Below are 19678 nucleotides of genomic sequence, written 5' to 3' on the forward strand. Positions count from 1 at the left end.
TAAAAATGACAATTAAAATTATCCCGTGTTAATAGTCACGGCGTTCTTCTTACACTTTCAGACTCATGAATATATACTAAAGATTTAGATTTCGAACAATTATATCGTTTCATTTGCTTAATTTATTGTTGCAGCCAATATCTATAATTGTCTTGTGTGCTGAAACATTGCTATTATCTCTCTCTCTCTCCCTCTGACTCTCCCTCCCTCTCTGACTCTCTCATTCTCTCTGAATTGTTTATCCTTATTAAAACAAACTCCAGGGATTATACTCTACTGCGAGAAACTAACATCATTCTGAAACTGAAAATATGTGAGACTCCCGTCTAGAGCTAAGACCTCGATTAGAGAATGATTTGATGACGCATATTTGGTCTGTTTCATTATTTCCTTCACAGCATTAAATAATAGAGTGAAGACAGAGAACTACGAGGCCTAGCAACATCTCGTTGTACATTTATACCGGATATTGGATATCGCCATCTACAATTTTGTCATCACTCTTTATACAGCCGAAGTTAACAATTCACTTCTGTTCATTTTGACACTGTTCCAAAAAATGTCGTTTAACTGCGAGCATATGCACGTTCATTATCACCACCGTTTGTACGTGATCCCTAATTTTTTTAAAAAAGTGTCAGAATTAGATTTTTCATCACATCTCTGCAGTCTATGATTCTGATGCGGAACTAAAGACATATTTCAGTTATCTAGAACGCATCATCCGTCATTCTGCATTGCATCACAGGCTGTGAACCACACATGACTACCTTAGAGAATTACGCTTATTGACTACAATCTAACATGATATACCGTTTCTTGAGATTTTGAATGCATTGCTAAAATGTGGAGAACCACATCTTGGTGCCAAATCATGGCTATTCTAATCAAGATATGCGTTTTTCTTATGCTGTTTGGAATATATGATACAACAGGTAAGCAATAAACTGATGTAGCATAATGTTTAAAATGTAGTATACGAACTACTATGGAATTCGTAATAAACTGAGAATAAGACTTCCTATATGTTCTAACAAATATGTAAAGGTATAAAACAAAATAAGTCATCGACAGTTCTTTACGACTGACAATGGTAACTATTGAGTTTTCCGTACTATGAATTCTATGACGCTATTGTGAAAGGTAGCAAATGACGAGTACACACTCAAACACACACACACACACAAACACACACACACACAGACACGCGCGCGCGTGGTATAGTCTATACTGTATCACTGATATGCCACGAACTTTCTTTTAATGAAAAATTCATACAACTAGTGGTATGTCAAAGATACAGAGTTCATACTATAAATAGATTTTATTGATATCATATACAAATACACATACCTGCATTTCCAACAAGTTAAGATTACCTACTGAATGAATGAACTCGTCTCAGCCCTGTCGAGTGTGTCCGCCACAACATGTTGTTGTTGAAGGGTTTAACGCCATTTTCAACATACGATAGGCTATACATGGCGGCCAGTAATAATGGTGGAGGATGAACCCGGGAAAACCCAGGAAAGAACTACTGACCCACGAGAAGCTACTGGAAAGCTTTCTGACATACCCACATTAGCCGAATCCGAGACTCGAACCCACGCAGACAGAGGTGAGATGGCAGTGATCCGTAACGGAGAGCGCTTTAGACCACTCGGCCACTCGGCGCCCCTGCCACAAAATGTAGTTCTGTTCTTATTGTGAGTAATCGCAATCTCATTTGCAAATTGAAAAGCTACTTCTTTCATTTCAACTTCTACTTTTATTTTTATTGATTAAATAAATATAAGATACTCTAATGATTTAAACCAGAAAGATGGTTGTAATAAAGAAAGTAGAGAACTACAAATACAGCATTGCAAGCTTCTTGAACATTGAACTCGCAGACATTCACTTTCCTGCTAGCTTAATAAAACGGGTGTGAAATAGAAAATAACCCCGAAAGAGGTATTTCAAACATTTATATTTTTTTCAGTTGATTTAAGTGGTTATTATGATTTAATTAATCGACCATGCAGTTGTTTCAGTTAGAGAGAGAGAGAGAGAGAGAGAGAGAGAGAGAGAGAGATGTGGTGGAATGGTTGGGGAGGCTTTCATAACGAATTTGTTCAATGCCCATCCCGATGTTTCTTGAAAATAAACAAAGCTTTAAATACACTATAGTATGTTCCCCCTCCTAACCCATACATTTATCTTTTAATCTTGCCAGGCTGTTGCAACTTTGTATCATTGGTAGTGTGAGCACTGTATTAAAATCTCACGGGGCGTGCACACCTAACAGACCAAAAACCAGGTTCTTCTAGGTGTGCAAATTCAGTTTTCTTTTTCTCTCTCACTCCACAGACCGGTGCCGGAATACCAAATAGGCAGAGTAGGCACCCTATGGGCCCCACGGCAACGGATCAAAATAATATTGATAAAACGTATTAGCAGATCATTTGCGAGATTTCGAGTGCCTAAGGGCCTCCATAAGGTTTAATCTGGCATACCACAGACTTCCCCGTATTCTCTTCCTTATGCATGAGAGAGAGAGAGAGAGAGAGAGAGAGAGAGAGAATTTCGCTGACCTTGTGTAGCATATTCAATTCATTATTAATATTTTTTTTATCGTTATTGTGTTACAACGCTAATGATTAATCAGGGGAAATTCATCAGAGATGTATAGAATATAGAAGCGATCGTTAGCTGTTGAAATATAACCTAATTTTGAAATAATGTTTCTAACTGCGTATGTATGGGCCATGGGGGAATCACAATTTGATATAACAATAGCACTGGCATAAGAAATTGCTTTATATCACATCTTTAAAAGCCATGCTATTTATTCTGATTTTCAATAAAGCAATCAAAATGACAATATCACATTTTAATCATATTTCAAATAATGTTTTTTTCTTTTGTTTTTTGCAGAATGGAAACCTGAGAGATATTACATTGAAGAAAATGTGACCATACTACAAACGAACGGAAAACAAAGTTTAGAAATAACCTTCTCTGGTTTCACCAGTAAGCTACGTGTCACTAATGTAATGACCTACGATTCAAGGAAGAATCTCACTGAGGGAATATCTATTAACAGAAATTACACTGGCCGTGTAACATTGATCGAAAATGGTGCTCTCAGTTTTCTCTTATTAAATGTCAATTTTATGGACAGTGGAAATTATACAGTCTCTACATTGAATGATTCTGTGGAGAAAGGGAGGAAAAGCATTATTGTCCCACGTAGGTTTTCTTATTATCTTGCATGCAAGGACGCCAGAACAGGGGCGCCAACTGTTTTAAAACTATCTTGTGCATAATTTTGATTGATGCACCACAAATTCATGGGATAAAGGTTAGCATGTCCTAATGGAAGTCCCGCTCTCTCACCGTTTGATCCTTGCTGCCTATCCCACTGTTTCGTCGCCACTTGAATGGTAAGCACACATTTAAATCAAATACAGTCCCGTTTCAACGGACTAAAAATGCACATTCATTGTTAAGAATAAATTATAACTGATCACTCTCACATCCCGATACTTCAGTAGTTTGTACCAAAAATTGTTTCTTTAAAGGAAAGGTTCAGCGCCTATTTTTTCCTTCCTACTGGAGATGAAATGACCATATAGATCTACAAGACCATGGACCCGTTTACAGCTAAATCGACAGAATCTACCCAGTTTAATCGTCCAACGGATGCTAGTACATATTGCCTTTCGATAAAGCTGAATCCAGGAGTGCTAACAGACCAGCGGATAATGGATCCTATTACAACTTGCTGGGTCCCTGATGTTATGTTCTCTGCTCAAATGCTACTTGATAGTCAGGATAAAGAAGACGTTGGGCACTCCTTTGATGTTGGTCCTTATATAATAGTCAGAGAACGCATCGCAGTCTTTTCATTGTATCTTTCAGCTTCATCCTTTTGTACGCTTGCTTTTTTCAATTGAAATGTGACACAGATGAAAATGTGCAATATTCCTAAATGCTCCGAAATATTTATATTCTACACACTAACTTTATTAATTATACACAATGACAGTAGTGGCTATAACTAATGAAATGTCTTGTTCCCCCACCCTTCTCTTTTATTTATAATACATGTTAATTCACTTAATTATACAAATATATATTTATTTCGTTTTTCATTGATATTGCTTGTATTATATTTTGCGTTGAAAGTTTAGGTCTTTCTTCTATGAAATTCTGACATAATGTTTATTTATACTCAAGTTTGTATCATTTTGGGGGCATTTTAGGAAAGGACCAAGATAAGTTAGTCATTGCTTAATTAAGCAATAAAACAATATGTTTACAAATAACCCTAAACCAGAGTATCACAATGGTCATTCACTCAATCAGAACGATGAGAGACATATACGATTCAGAATACGATAAAAGTTAAAGTCAACAGATCTTTGAAACGTTTTTACAGGCTGTCACACTAATTACCCTTGAAATAAACATTCGGGTTCAGATATTATTTATTATAATACCTTGAATTGTATATTGAATTTTATGTTGTAGGTACGGTGATACGTGTAGAAGACAGTGCATCATCGCTGATTGTTCAGATTATGTGTAATAAAACGAATATATCTTCGATTAAAATTGAGATGATCGATCCTACACCTCATTTTATTGTAATCTATGACGGCAAACAGGAAAACTGTACAGAATTTGGAAATCTGTATGTAAATAGAATAGAAAGTTGTGTATTGAATGTAAGCCGTTTCACATTCAACTTGAAAAAGGTATCATGGTTAGACAAGGGCACGTATGTTGCCTGGGATGACAAGGGATTCCTTTTGGACTCAATAGATCTTTACGTTCAAGGTAAATTTGTCTTGCAAATGAAATGAACCACGTATTAACTCTTTGCTCGAAGAATATCACATATTACAACATCATTTGCTACATTTTCCATGACAATTATAGCATTAAAATGTGTAAAGTGTTAATTATTATAAGAGATTAACGACATTATTACAGTATTTTAAATGTTTGATCGGTGTTTGATACTCACTGAGTCAATATGTAAATAAATAAATAATTATAAATATCTATTGATCAAACCTAAGCGATAAGAAAGACATGAAATTAGTTTTATGCAGAGGAAGAAGCTCTTTGAGATATTTGAGTACATTTTTTAAATTTGCTTGTGTCCAACTCATACGCAATTGATATATATATATATATATATATATATATATATATATATATATATATATATATATATATATATATATATATATATATATATATATATATATATATATATATATATAATCTCGTTTTAATTTTGTATTCGCGTATATTAGTCCCTTTATCGTTTTTTTCTACAGGTATTTTCTATGCTGTTGAAAGAGATCATTCAATTTGCAAGAAAAAATGAATGAGTTTTTCCTTGACTTTTTGATAGGATTAAGTCCCTTATGTGATTTACACTTGACTGCGTGTCAATTAAGTTATTTGGAACAAAGTGGGATCGTTTCAGATGTGTTGTGTCTATACTAAGTGCTGTTATTTAATTTGTACAATAATAAGCAAGTCTGTATGCAGTATTCTCTTATATTCTTTAAATTCTGTCATGATTGGCAAATATGCAATGGGTTGGGGTACAATTCTTTACCATACAAACAGTTCGATTTAAAAGTACTTCCACCATCACTCCCATCTCAAAGAAAAGGTTAAAAACGGACTGTTTTGATTATTACACGCAGTCAAATCTAAATCATGTAAGGGTCATAATCGTAGGAAAAAATCAAATCATTCAGCTTGTTTCTTGCAAACTAAATATTTTAAATTTTGATTCAGGGATTCTTATTTATTTCAACAACTGAGATGATACCTGTAAAAAGATACATAACCAAACAAAACGAATAAGGGACCAAGCAATTTGGATGAACAGAAAAAAATATAATTTCAATGCTTTTCTGGACGTGATAAATATGCTAATGACCTGAGTTAGAGTGAATCTTTCAGGAATTCTTTTTTCTTCATCCATATAATTCTTTCATTTTATTTTGTCTTAAAAGACACCACAACATCAAACCTGGAGACTACAAAAGGGTATGTCACTGTACCGTCTACGGCAAATGCAAAACAAAATGGTAAGTAGTGAAATTAAAAAACCAATTAGTGTCTTGAACATTTGTTTTTCTAACTCTGCATGTAAATAAAATGAAATAACGACTTAAAACAAGTAATGAAAAATATAAAAATATAGAAAGAACTCAAAACGGGCAAAATTTTATGCAATCAAAATACAACGAAGACCTTTTTTGCAAATTTTCAAACATAATCATTTATCAGTAGTATGATGGGGCGATATAGGGTCCGTGGAAATCACAGTCAAAAAGGTGTCGCGGCACTATGGAGTCTATGAAACTTAGCATGGTTTGGTCTGTATAGGGTCAAGAGGAATTTAACATAGGGAGTGGATTGAGCCTGTATAGGGTCAGTAGGAATGGAACAGGGGTGACGCCACGGCAAGTGGCTGACCTCAAATGGGACCAAAGAGCGGGAAAAAACCTAGAAAGTTTGGCGGGACATATACATATATAGCACATACAACATACAACATACAGTCATAGAATATCAATCTATTACACAAGCAACTATTCAAGCGACTAAAATATTTTTAGGCTAGAAAGCAATTTTGTCAAGGCATATGAGTGTCCCTGCAAATGGCATTTTAGTTCTTTTTTTCCCACTTCTTCCACCATCTCCTCACTCACTCTGTTAATCCATTCTTCGTTTCCTTCTCTGGCATTCAGTCAGAATGTCCCATTAATATAAACGTTTCCTGCATATTGATCCAGTTTTGATTCAGTCTTTAAAAGTCCTCTTTGTCCTTTCTCTCCGTTGAACAGTTATCTTTTATTTTCTTCACTTTCTCTTTGAATACATTTTTCATCATTTCTTCAGCTTTCTTTAATTGGTCTAATCCCCATTTCACATAAGACCACTCTATCAAATTTTCTATAAACACACCTGACATTCATCATACCATCAAGTGCCTCGTTTAATGTTCTAACTCTAACATACTTCGGGTGAATGAAGCATCTTAAACTCTTCACTTCCTCGTCTATCATGTATTTAGTTAGATCTCTCGCTACTTTCAGACTGGTCACAAAGTCTAGGCTACATGGATACTTCCATTCATTTGCAAGCCTTTCCACTACATAGGCTCCATCCACCATCCAATACCAACACTTTTTCAAGTTGTTAAACAAAACCATTTTCCAGACGTGTTGACCAGTCAACGCTGGGTGGCCAGACTGACTGACTGACTGATTAATCGGATTTAAGTGGTTTTCGTACTCGCTTTCCACTGCGTACAAAACGTCCATGTAGGGCTGGTGCCATTCTCTCCATATTGTATGGTAAGGCGCTGACCGCACGTGGTAGCTCGTCCCCGCTCTTTGATAGTCACCCGTCGACGTCCTCTTGATGAAAGAATGAATAGGTCTGGGTAGTCAGAATCAATCTATTAATCAATCAAAAAGGATTGAAGTCGCCTTTGAACCTAGTGCTTTCGCGACTTGGTTAAGTCTCGCATGTCGATAATGTAGGAATGGAACCACTACAGTCCAGTTTTTATGTGCAAATTCGCACCTTATTATTATCTGGCGGAGGCAAGGTGGAAAGGAACCCAGGACAAAAGAGCGCAAACGTATCAAAACAGACAATTTTCAATTCACCTAATAACAGAGAAGCATTTTATTCCCCCCAATAATTATTCAAATCCAATACAAATATCAATACGTGTTACACAGTAGTTATTATATCATCATCATCATTTAAATTATAGACGCTTGCGCCCTAATAAGGGCATGTGCGTCTGGTTATTGTCCATAAACGGACTATTTAATTAATTCCAGGGGAAGGAATTAAACCCTAATCCCACAGGCATTACTGTGATCACTAATCAATTAAGCCGTCAGATTGTGTGACTAATGCTAAAGTCCCTAACGACATTAATGTAGGGCTTGCATGAGTGGGAATAGACTCAAAACACACTCATGTTCAGAGACGAATTACAGTCTGCCAGAACTGAGAAAGGGTGTCAGCCAAATCAGCATGTGACCCCAGTAGCGATTGGTCGCCACTATGACGTCACATAGCAACGCCAATATTTGGACGAGTTCCACATCTCCGTCCATGTACGAATGTTCGAGAGAGGCAGGAGAGGCCAGGAACTCCGCAAGCCGGCCATGGATGTTGTGTACTCCCAGAAAAAACCAGCTCGTATTTATTTCAAATCCAGTCCAGTTGCATAAATGGACAATAAAATGCCAATAATGTTTGAACCACCTGTGCAATTGTCCAAATCAACTAAGTCAGGAGTTTTAAGAATGATTCATTCTGAAGTTTGAATTTTGTGTACATAGTTTACATTCGCTATACTAATAAAATACCAATCGGTAAAGTCGAAATGACTTATGAGTAGTTTGTATCACGCATAAGAGGAAATAAAAGAATAAATTTTGTTTATGGTGGTAACGAAACAGATCAAATTAGGATATTAAAATAAAGATATTATCAAAAACGTTTTCTATGTAGCTGATCCGGTATATGAGGGTTTCCATGGCTTTTTTCTTGGTGGCGTCACTGGACTTACGCCTCCCTTGTTTAGCAGACGGCCTCGTATTACGAATTCCCTATTAAACTGCCATGGTGCCACAACATTCATCAGTTCAGCTAAAGTTGTTTTCCACCGGTCAACAGTCATGGTTCTGGTGGTGCGTCGTAACACTGGCTGCCCTACTTTCTGAGGGCTGCCTCGTATTGACTGCTTCCTCCCGTCACTATGTGCCTGTCCTGATGAATTCTTGTCATCGGCCTATAATAAAGGGTCATACAGCTAGCAGAAAATTCTCATTCTTCTTTAGTTGTTCTGTGCTTGGACACATTCTTTTATCCTGTGTTCCTAAAAGCACGTTTTTCCTGCTTTCCCTTGACATTGACATCAATCCTGGTAAGCCGGTCCTGCTCGCTCTGTGTCCACTGCCTGAATGGAATGGAATGAATGGAATGGAATGATAGTTATTCCATGATGATGAGATATTATTAGCGTCGCTTGCGCACATAGTGCATGCGCAAAGATTAAAATTCCGCAATAGCGGACTAAATTAATTGTTCGAGGGGGACGGAAAAAGAGCCTTATCTCCCAACGCTTTAATGCACACAAAGTGTGCTACTTAGCTGTGTCCGATTTCGGGATAATGTAATCCCACGGGACAAACGACGAGCGGGAATAGGAGCACCCAAGCTCATCGTTTTTAGTCTGTCTCAGCTGCTTCGCTTACTGAGGGAATTACACCCACTTATAGCGCTACTCCAGTTATTCCAACGACGGCTATTATTTATATACTTTAAGCAAAGACGTGAAGGAAAACGTCCCTTACACTAAATTCACATATCATCTACTACCCACAAAGAAGGAAAGAAAAACTATTATATACTATCCACAAACCACAAATCTACTATCCACGCACGGGAAGAAGTAAAAACTATTATATACTGTCCACAAACCCCATAATATGCTATCCACACATGGGAAGAGAAAAAAAACTCTAGAATCTAACATCCACAAAATCGTACGCGCACGCATACAAACACAATATATACTATCCACACAGAAGGGAAGGGAAAACCCCAATATCTACTATTCATAAATCCAAAATATACTATCCCCGCTCAGGAAGAGTAAAAACAAACACCAAATATACTATCCACACAAACGTACGCGCACTCATGCAAACACATACTCTACTATCCACGCAAACGTACGCGCACTCGTACACACACACACACACACACTTTCATATTAGTAAAGGAGTGAGTATTTATAATCACACTACTTCACACTCATACAAAATGGTAACTTTTCAAGAGATTTGGGTAGCTCTGAGAAGGGCTGTTTTTTAAAAAAATTCTAAATAAATCTTTCTTAATGCTTCAACCTTCCAGGCCGGGCACCACAGACACAACACTGACCCAATTTGTTGTCCCAATTGATTGTTGTGGTTGGGAGCGCAGACGGGGCTTAAGCGGCTTCACTATTCCACTCATCCGTTTAACGGACAGTGAAGACTTGTTCTCTTATCCTATACCACACTCGTAGATGCTGTGGCCTTGTTATTTAATTTTCCCAATTTTCCATGTTGTGGATAACGGTTCTTGGTACTTGGGGTGGTGGATGTTATAATTGGTGTGGCTGTGGAAGTAGCCGACGTATTTGTGGTAGTGTTGCTATTGCCTGTGGAGGTGTACTGACCATTGGCTTCACCTCACACGGAGGTCTTAGCATCAGGTGAGGCAGGACCTCTCTCTTCTTTTCCTTCTCCTTTTCTTTCTTCTCTTTTTCCTCCTCCTCTTCTAGCTTAACTCTTTCCTGGATTGTCTCTATAGTCAGCTTTTCCAGGAAGCGCCTGGCATATTTCAGGTGCATCTGGAGTTCCAGATGCTTGGTGATTCTGCTCATTTGCTTTCAGCTGATGAATCAACGATGGGTTAGCCAGACTGACGAACGTTTTTGCTTTATATTCGTGAAGCGCGGACGTGAAAGAAAACAAACTTACACGGTTCATATGATCACCCCAAAAACATGTCATTCTAAACGGTTTAGGCATTCGACTCAAAGACATGGCTAAAATAACTCATCAAATCTTTAATCTGCACTTGTCCCACTTGCATGGAAACGATTTTGGTTCCGTTCAAAGTCACTTTCGGATCTTCGGTACTTTGTTCCGTATAGTATCAAAAGAAACTATCCATCGCATCCCGAAAAATTGTGAGCCATCACTGTGGCATGACGATGACAATCTCCGTAACGTTCGATGTCCTCTTGACTCCATGTCTCGTCGATGGGGTTTAAGATCCATTGTGCCAATTGGAGAGCGTGTACGGTACCCGAACGATTTTTTCACGTCCTTCTGGAATCTTGCTACAGTGAAGCCAATGACTAAATATAGGTTCTTGGATGCATTTCTCGCACGCTCGATGAGACACACAGAAACTAGGAATGCTAATAACGGTCTCTTGCATGTATACAACATAAAATAAGCTGAAATTCCCTTTGAATTTAATCTTCTTCTTGTTTGGAATGATATTTTTGAATATAACATTCGTGTTCCAAGTACACGATTTGTTGACAAATGTGACATCATTTCTTTCCTGAACGGACGTGTAACTTGGCATTATTGGTACGTATGCATTGTTTACAAGTAGGGCACACTCTCAAGAGTTGGCAAGCACTTTTCTTCTGTGAATTTTGTGTCTTCAAATATTTTTGGTAATAAGCAGGGCTGACAAATGTGCGCTGACAAGCAGGGCAATGCACTCATTGTCCTTCGTCAAGACAGGGTTGAGAGTCCAAACATCTCTCACATTTCGATCCACAATGCTTTTGTTGCTCTCGATTGCTCTCGATTGCTATAGCCTTAGTAACATTTTTCGCAGTAATAGCTGTATCCTAGGAATCCTGAGATACTGGTAATGACAATGAAATGTTCATCGTGATGATAGACGTGAATGTATTTTCCGTCTTTGAAATCTTTGCCGCGAAACAACAAAGGTCCACGCGCTTCTTGAGGGTGCACTTTCATTATGTAGCGGGGAGCCAAGACGTTTTGCATTTTTTGCATTTCTGGAATGCCACACGGTGTATCTCTGATTAGCGCCGCTTGCTTTGACAGGACTTCTGCTTCACTTCGTTGTTTGGCTCGGTCTGATTGTCGATTTATCTCCTAGGCTCTTTCCAATTCTACGGTGTTGTTCTTGTCGGCATACGTTCGTCCTACCAGGATGGCACAGGCTAAAAACATATGGTCTTGAGGGTTGTTAATTAGAACAAGGTTACCCTTGATGCTACGAAGTTCGTTCACCAATAACAATTTTCTGCGTTGTCCGGTCCCTTTGGGGAGAGACAGTGTCGCCTTTCCATCGGTGATGTGAAATTTGTCGTTGGATTGTTGCACGTGTTGAATCTTGTCAATGGCTTTGGAAGGTGACAGTTCTGACGGACTGATAAACTCGGTCAAAACGGGTGACTTCAAAGTGTCGTTATGAATGGAAAGTCTCAAGCGATCGCCTTCTTATAATAAACTCTTCTGCTTTCTCCAACGGTACGTTGGACACGAAATCTTTAAACTTCATAGTGTAGGAACGCTTTTCCGTTCCTCGAATGTGGTAGTACTTTTCATGGTTTACAGGAGGTGGTGAACTTTGGTTGGGTGCAAACTTTCTGGGTCTGGATTCTGGCTCACTCATGTCATCTTCAAAATCGCTGGCATGAATTTGAGCCAAGACTTCAGCTACTGTGCGAGGCGATAAATCGCATTTCTGTCTCTTACTTTCTTCTCCTTTCTCAACGACATGATGCGAGCGTTTTGTCTTGATGCAAAAAGTCAAATCGCTACATTTTAAACGCCATGGATCCTTTTATCCATGTCAGACATTTGGCTTCCCTATATAAAGGGTTAGTGTCTTCCCTTCCAGTATTCATATCACTCTCAAACCAACTAGAACGATGGAAGAGCCAACACAGATCGAACTTCTGATCAGAGGTTTGCTAGGTGTCATGCGAAAGTTTTCTTCAAACATGGAGACGGACTACTTGCTATATCCGTAGGAAGAAAGGGCATTGGGCTACAGAGTGTCCAGATCGTCAAAAAAGCAAGACAGGTATCAGAAGAGACAAATGTCAAGATACCTGTTATCATTGTCAAGAGAAAGGACATTGGTCTTCAGAATGCTCTAAAAAAAACAACAGGAGCAAGAGGAAGAGAGGGGATCAGAACAGGAAGAAGAGGTACCCTCGCAAAAGAAAGAACCCAGACACGTCCAGAAAGAGAAAAAAGTGAAGAAAAGAAGACGAGGAGAAAGAAAGGAATAAGGGAAGAAAAAACCTGTAAAAGTGAAGAAATTCATAAAACAGAGATTGAACAAAGAAACAGAAGTTTTTGAACTTTTTAAAGTGTTGTGCTATGAATTGGATTGTAAAGAATAGACCAGACATAAAAGGTAAGTGTCTCTTGGTTTCGATTTTTTAGAATATGGACCTATACTCACACATTCACACACGTACATCATTGGGCAAGAAATGGATTTGAGTTTTAATTGATTTTGGCAAAATTAATGCTATCTCTTTTTGAGAGAGGTGGGTTGCCCTGAAAAGGACATTTGGGTGTTCGTTTGTTTAAAAAACAAATTCAGGAACCGGTTGTAATCTGCTTTTACTGCCTTAATCCTTTGCCACGGACAAGGATTACTTCTGGACTCTCTCCTGTCGATCATTTGGTTGAAATCATCAGAAGTCAGAAGAAGTTTGAGGAAGAGAAGAAGATGTATGAGACGCCCTCTATGTTAACGGAATGATGCTTACAAAATACCTTCTCAGGGCCATTCATGTGCCTAGAAAAGATTTGCTTTCTTGCCTATATTTTTTTTAGTCGGTTGACTAAGATTTCCATAGACCCCATATCGCCCCACTATGCTACTTTTACCTCTTCATTATAATGGTTGAATCGTTGACTTTTTAACAGACACTTTGTTCCTGATCTAAATCTCCATTTTGAGAAATGTACAATGCCCAGTCATAAATTATTGAATAAAAATATTAAACGTTCCTGATTTCTTAATTGAAATTTCCGTATCTAATATACCAATTGATTATAGATAAAGTGAACATAAAAATAAAGTGAACATAAAACATCATTGGATACTTGTCATAATGTTGTGTTTTGAACATTGACCGTCAGATTTGGCTACGGATTTCTTAACACACAGTCTTTATAAAGAAGAAAATTGATCAGTTTTAGTCAAACATATTAATTGCTTGATTCAGTGATACACATGTTTGAGGTGGAAAATTTAGTTATTTTTATTTTAGATATTACTTGGAAAAATTCGATAATTTCCTTTAGTAAATCCAACATAGTAAATTTACATAGCATGCATGAAAATCAATGCAGTATCCTGCCACAGCATTGTCAAGCAATGTAAACAGAGTTACCTGTCTTACATCCACTGCACTGAACGAGTACAATGCAAATGATTTATTTTATTCACATGATATTCCCATGGATGTAACATTATTCTACATTTTCTGTAATGGTAGCGTAAACCTCGATAACAGTAAAACGTGGTCAGCATTGTATCAATAAAAAATTATCTTAGACTTCAAGTTATAATAACAATTTATCTTGAGAGAAATAAGCCCAAATTTAAAATATTTGAAAATGAAAATAAAAAAAGGTGAAGTCCTAGATTGATGCACATGAAATTACTAAAAAGTGGCTAAGTTAGTCTCTCAGACATGACATTCCGTTAGTATGGGACATCAATAAATTAAATCCGATTGCAAATATTTCCTAACACAAACTCTAATTTTAAATACATGCTTTAGATGGCTTATTGAAAACATTGAATCCAGCTGGGCATTGTCCTGCACATGGACGCCCACAGTATTTTTTGCAGGATTGATCAGCATTTTTTGTAGCGGGTGGAGGGTGGGGTGGGGGTGGTCAGTCAGTCACGAACGGGAGAGTTAGTATAGTAAGCAGTCTGAAACTGAAGCTAATATTTATTAAGCGTTTTGAACAGAATTTTGTGACATATTTTCAGTTTCATTTGCACGATTATATATATATATATATATATATATATATATATATATATATATATATATATATATATATATATATATATATATATATATATGAAGTATGATTTCCAGGGAGGGTCACTTGACCTACTTGAGTGAACTGAATCACAATTTAAGCATCACTTTTCATATATGCTATTGAATGGAAATTGCGTGTGTTATTGATTTCAGTTTTACACAGTTCTATGAATTAGGAATCCAATATTTCTGCCTCAAACAGAAGCAGTTTTCTATATTTGACATCAGGGTTCGTTTCCCTGTTCTATAGGCATATAGACCAACCATCCATATATATATATATATATATATATATATATATATATATATATATATATATATATATATATATATATATTGTCATACAGCAACAAGCAAATATATAAACAATTACATATATATATATATATGTGTGTCTGTGTGTGTGTTTGTGTCTGTGTGTATGTGTATGTGTAAGTGTTTGTGTTTGTTTCTGTGTCTATATTGATTTTACCTGTGTATATGTGTGAAATTAGTGTTCAGTGCGGTTTGTGTTACTGCCCGTTTATCAGGATCTCCATGTCCTAATACAAAATGTCAGAGTCTGAATTATTTCTGATCTCTTTAATTGACAAAAATTTATACATTGCTATATTTATTTGATTATAAAGTGAAATTAAAGCGTGTGTTTTTTGCTGTCTAGGACGTAAATTATTTTTTTGCATTTCACTGCAATTAAAACCACACTGTTAAATATTTTCTTATCGTTAGAAAGACCTATACAGCTAAGGCTGAATGCAATATTGTGGACACTGAAACAAATATAGGCATCTCAAGTTAGTATGATAAGATCAAGCTGGAATTAAGCCAAAGCCAGTATCAAGTTTTAAATGTTGTACAAAACACTGTTAAATTCAGAATCTTTTGATAAGAAATGATCACTATCAAAGCTGATTTAAATAAGGAATGCAGTGAGTGAGAGAGACCAAAAATGTGCGTGGTGACATACAGCTGAATAAGTTTGGTTAACACTAAATACGTTAAATTACTTCCTTGACTGCAAAACTAGAAATTAGTCCTAAAAATCATCAATAGGTTGCCTGATGAACTTGTGATATTTTATAATAGATGGAAAATAATTAAAAACATACGTGCGTGAATAAATGTGTTGTGACAAACAAAATCCACTGCTTCGCTTTGTTTACACATATAATGTTTGGATTCTTTGAATCGAAGCAAAGAAAATTTGACAAAATGCACACATTACAAGGAATTTTGAAATAAAACGTTAATAACATTTCACAGTACCTACCTACTATCTACCTACGGTTTACAAATGCGCTTGCATAAAAGATTTTAATTGCTAAGAATTTCAAGAAATCAATCTAATTTATGTTATTACATTCCTAAGCTGATTTCAAACAAGTATTACTTTTCCTTGCAGAGTTTTCATCAACATCAGATGTTCAGAAAGATAATGTTATTGTGATAAACGTATCCGGTTACAGGAGTATGCTGCATGTCACAAATGTGATGCTGATTGACCCAAAGAAGAACCAACATGACAGCGGATCTTCTAACATAAATTACACTGGTCAAATGCAAATGATTGTAATAAACGACAAAAGTTTAAGTTTTCAGCTACTGAATGTAACATCTGTTCATAACGGAGACATTACAGGTCTGGAAAAATTCTGCGAGAATAGAAACGCCAATATTCTTGTCTTAGGTAAGTATTCGTAGCCCCTTTCTTTAATAACGAGAAAATAATTTTATCAAGATAGATGTAAGCCAGCATTTGTGTTGCATTTAAGTTTTATTCTTCACAGTAAAGGGGAGAGGAACAGATAAATACAGTATCAACCTGAGTGATTGGTAATCTACCTTTACAAGTCTAAATAAGAGCAAAATAGCATGTCTTCACAATCCCAAACCCTTATCTATCTATCTATCTATCTATCTATCTATCTATGCACGATTGCATGCATGCATGTATGTATGTATGTATGTATGTATGTATGTATCAAGAATTCGTAAGGTCGTCAAAATAAACAAAGACACTAAACCAGTTTTGTCATTATGGACACCGTGGCTATATGACCCATTTAATCTAATCTTCATTGGATAAAATGGAGATTTTCCCTAAATTTTGCCTTTATGCAGTCTTATACTTAGTTATAACGTCAAGGATTTAGAAAATGTACGGATATATTTTGACTAATTCTAGCTTTCGCAAACATGAAATTTCAAAGGTAAGCGCGCTTTAGATTACTACAGTTTTCAAATCCTAAGCATGGAAAGCAATCTATACTAAAGACTACATTTGCCGATGAGTCATTTTATTTTAGAATTCAGCATTCTAACCTATGGATGCAATTAAGAGCGGTAAAGAATCATCGTTGGTTTGTCTGCCAAGAACTGTCAGTAGTACTAAGATAACAGATTATTATATATTGTATATTTTACTGCTGTTAACACATACCATGTCTTTAAGTGGTCATTTCTTATCATGCTTCTAGTGTACGTATCTAGAGTCCCTTGAAGGGACAGACGCACTAATGGCAAAGAAGAACGTACAAGAAAATCGAAAATAAAACCGTGTCTTCGTTTTAACTGTAGTGTCGAAACAGTATGTGATATTATTGATGAATAACAATTTTGATTTTAGAGATGGCCACACTAGCGATCATTTGGAAGAAAAATCGTCAAAATGTTCTAATCGTACTAGCTATACATACAAGAATACTTTGGTGAAAATCCCATGTCAATATAACCATTCGTTCAGTATAGGTAGTGATACAAAATGTTACTGGTGACCACCCTTGTGGCCCTATTGGGACCAACAAGACAGCATGCAGAGCGTTTTCGTAAAAACTCCATCTTCATCCATACTTAAAGATATATTTGTAGTGAACCTCTATGCTGATTTGACTTTCCGTTCAGACATAGTAATACTAACAAGATTGCTAAGCTGGTTGCTGTGGCGGCCATATTAGAAGTCCGAGCAGTACTGTGTACAAATGTTCATGGTGACCACACTTGTGGCTCTATTGGGACCAACAAGACAGCATACACAGTGTTTAGGTGAATACTCCATTTTCATCCATACTTAAAGATATATTTGTAGTGAAACTCTATGCTGATTTGACTTTCCGTTCAGACATAGTAATACTAACAAGATTGCTAAGCTGGTCGCTGTGGCGGCCTTATTGGAAGTCAGAGCAGTACTGTGTACATTTAGGACCATCTACACCTTATGATGGAGATTTGTGTAAAGGATCATGTTAATCATCCAGTACTTTATGAGGACTAGCAATAACAAAACTTCGCAAATGAACGTCGGACACCGGATGACCGACGTTGGACTACGGACGAAGGTCCGTCAACTAAGATATTCTTCTTTATAGCTAGTTAAGCTAAAAGAGTCAACATATATTTTTCCTTCGCGATAGGGTTAAAGGTCGATGTCCTATTATTCATATTGATTGCTCATGAAAACTTAGCTTATTCCAGGTTTCTTATCGCGAATCGGCAACCTCTCAGTGGCTAGGCTACTTGATAAGGCAAGGCTAACTATTAGCAGATGGGTGAAATGATATAGCAAATTTACACAATTAGTTTCAATATCAAATGGTAGTGGCTGGGTAGAACTGTAAATTGCTACCATTTTTATCCAGATTATACATTTTTGAAGACTGAATCTAGTAACTTTAGTTGCCCAGCAGAAAATGATACCTATATATGTCTGTTCGACTGGATTAGGCCAGGGCGACTTTACAATGAAAATTGGTGACGATTAGAAGATGGGCGACAGATCCATCACTGTTTAGTAATTAGTTTCAATAGCTAATGACATTACCTGGGGATGATTTCCATCTACGACCAATTTCATCCAGAATTTACAGAATCCATCCAAGGTGAAACTGTCTCGGAATATTCAAGAATATTGTAGTTCTTTCGATTAGAGAGAACTCGACTTCAGGAATACAGATATCTTCTTTATAAAAGAGAGCATAAATTGTGATCTTAAATTTAGTTTAATGTTTTCTATATTTATAATTATGTACTATACAATCATTCGTAATATTGTCGTTACAATATGCTCAGTCTATTTGATTCTCTTTGTAGGTAGACGACTAGTTCAACAAGACGATGAATCGGGGACAGAAGTGTTAATGTGTAATTACACGAACATGTATTCGAATGAAACTGACATAATGCAAACTAATGTTACCTCTACTGTGGGAGTTAAGAACGTGACACACGGAAACTGTACCCTAGTTCCACAAAATTATTCGGCTGTCATACAAGGCTGTGTATTTAGTAAAGACAACTTTTCGTTCACATTTAGGGACGTATCATGGTTAAAAGGGACCATAATTGCTGCCTATAATGGCAGTGAGTTTCTTTTGGATTCGATATTTATCGATATTCAAGGTTTAAACCTGGAAACTAGAAATGAGTATCAGACATCATCAATTGGGGCAATATTCAGCCATGACCTACCAAGATCCAACGGTAGGTAGGAATGCAAAAATTCAAATTATGGAATAGAATAATACTTTTAATCTCAGATTTGCATTTTAAATACAACAATGTATACAACTTAAGGGACCTATTACGTTCAATTCTATGAAAATGGAAGGTACCGTTTCAATGTTCTTTTCTTGTTCAAAAATGAATCGCTACATCGATTCTTAGAATGAATTTTGAACTTTTAAAATAAATGTACGTCGTGTCTCCAGGTTGCTTCTTCTATATGTAATGTATTCTTTTTTATTCATCAAAGACAAAACTCATTTTTTAGGACAGCCATGGAATATGTGTAGATCATGCATTCAAGCAACGTTTGCTACTCACATACACATCAATTAATATACAAGTGCATGTGCGTGTGTGTGTCTCTGTGTGTGTGTGTTTGAATGCCTATATGCAAGTTCATAGTTAAATAGGTTTTTAACCTATTGCATTTATCGATCTCTATTAGTCTATTTCCAATACCAGCATAAGTTATATTTATTGCCTTCCAGACCAGTCAAC

General features: G+C 36.6%; 1 protein-coding gene across 1 annotated transcript in view; it reads left to right on the top strand.

Annotated features, from left to right (window-relative positions):
• Positions 1-535: 535 nt before the first annotated feature.
• The window catches only part of LOC149770762 (uncharacterized), a 24288-nt gene continuing 5145 nt past the window's right edge, over positions 536-19678 (top strand). The window contains exons 1-7 of the mRNA XM_089949148.1: positions 536-935; positions 2917-3425; positions 4516-4824; positions 6027-6101; positions 16083-16367; positions 18767-19156; positions 19669-19678. The exon at positions 19669-19678 is cut by the window's right edge and continues 86 nt beyond it. Of these exons, the coding sequence (XP_089805274.1) occupies positions 4566-4824; positions 6027-6101; positions 16083-16367; positions 18767-19156; positions 19669-19678 (1019 nt within the window). The 5' untranslated portion in view covers positions 536-935; positions 2917-3425; positions 4516-4565. The remainder of the gene's footprint in view (positions 936-2916; positions 3426-4515; positions 4825-6026; positions 6102-16082; positions 16368-18766; positions 19157-19668) is intronic.

The sequence above is a fragment of the Sinohyriopsis cumingii genome, unplaced genomic scaffold (assembly GCF_028554795.1).
Source record: "Sinohyriopsis cumingii isolate HCF-2022 unplaced genomic scaffold, ASM2855479v2 utg002411l, whole genome shotgun sequence".
NCBI lineage: Eukaryota > Metazoa > Mollusca > Bivalvia > Unionida > Unionidae > Sinohyriopsis > Sinohyriopsis cumingii.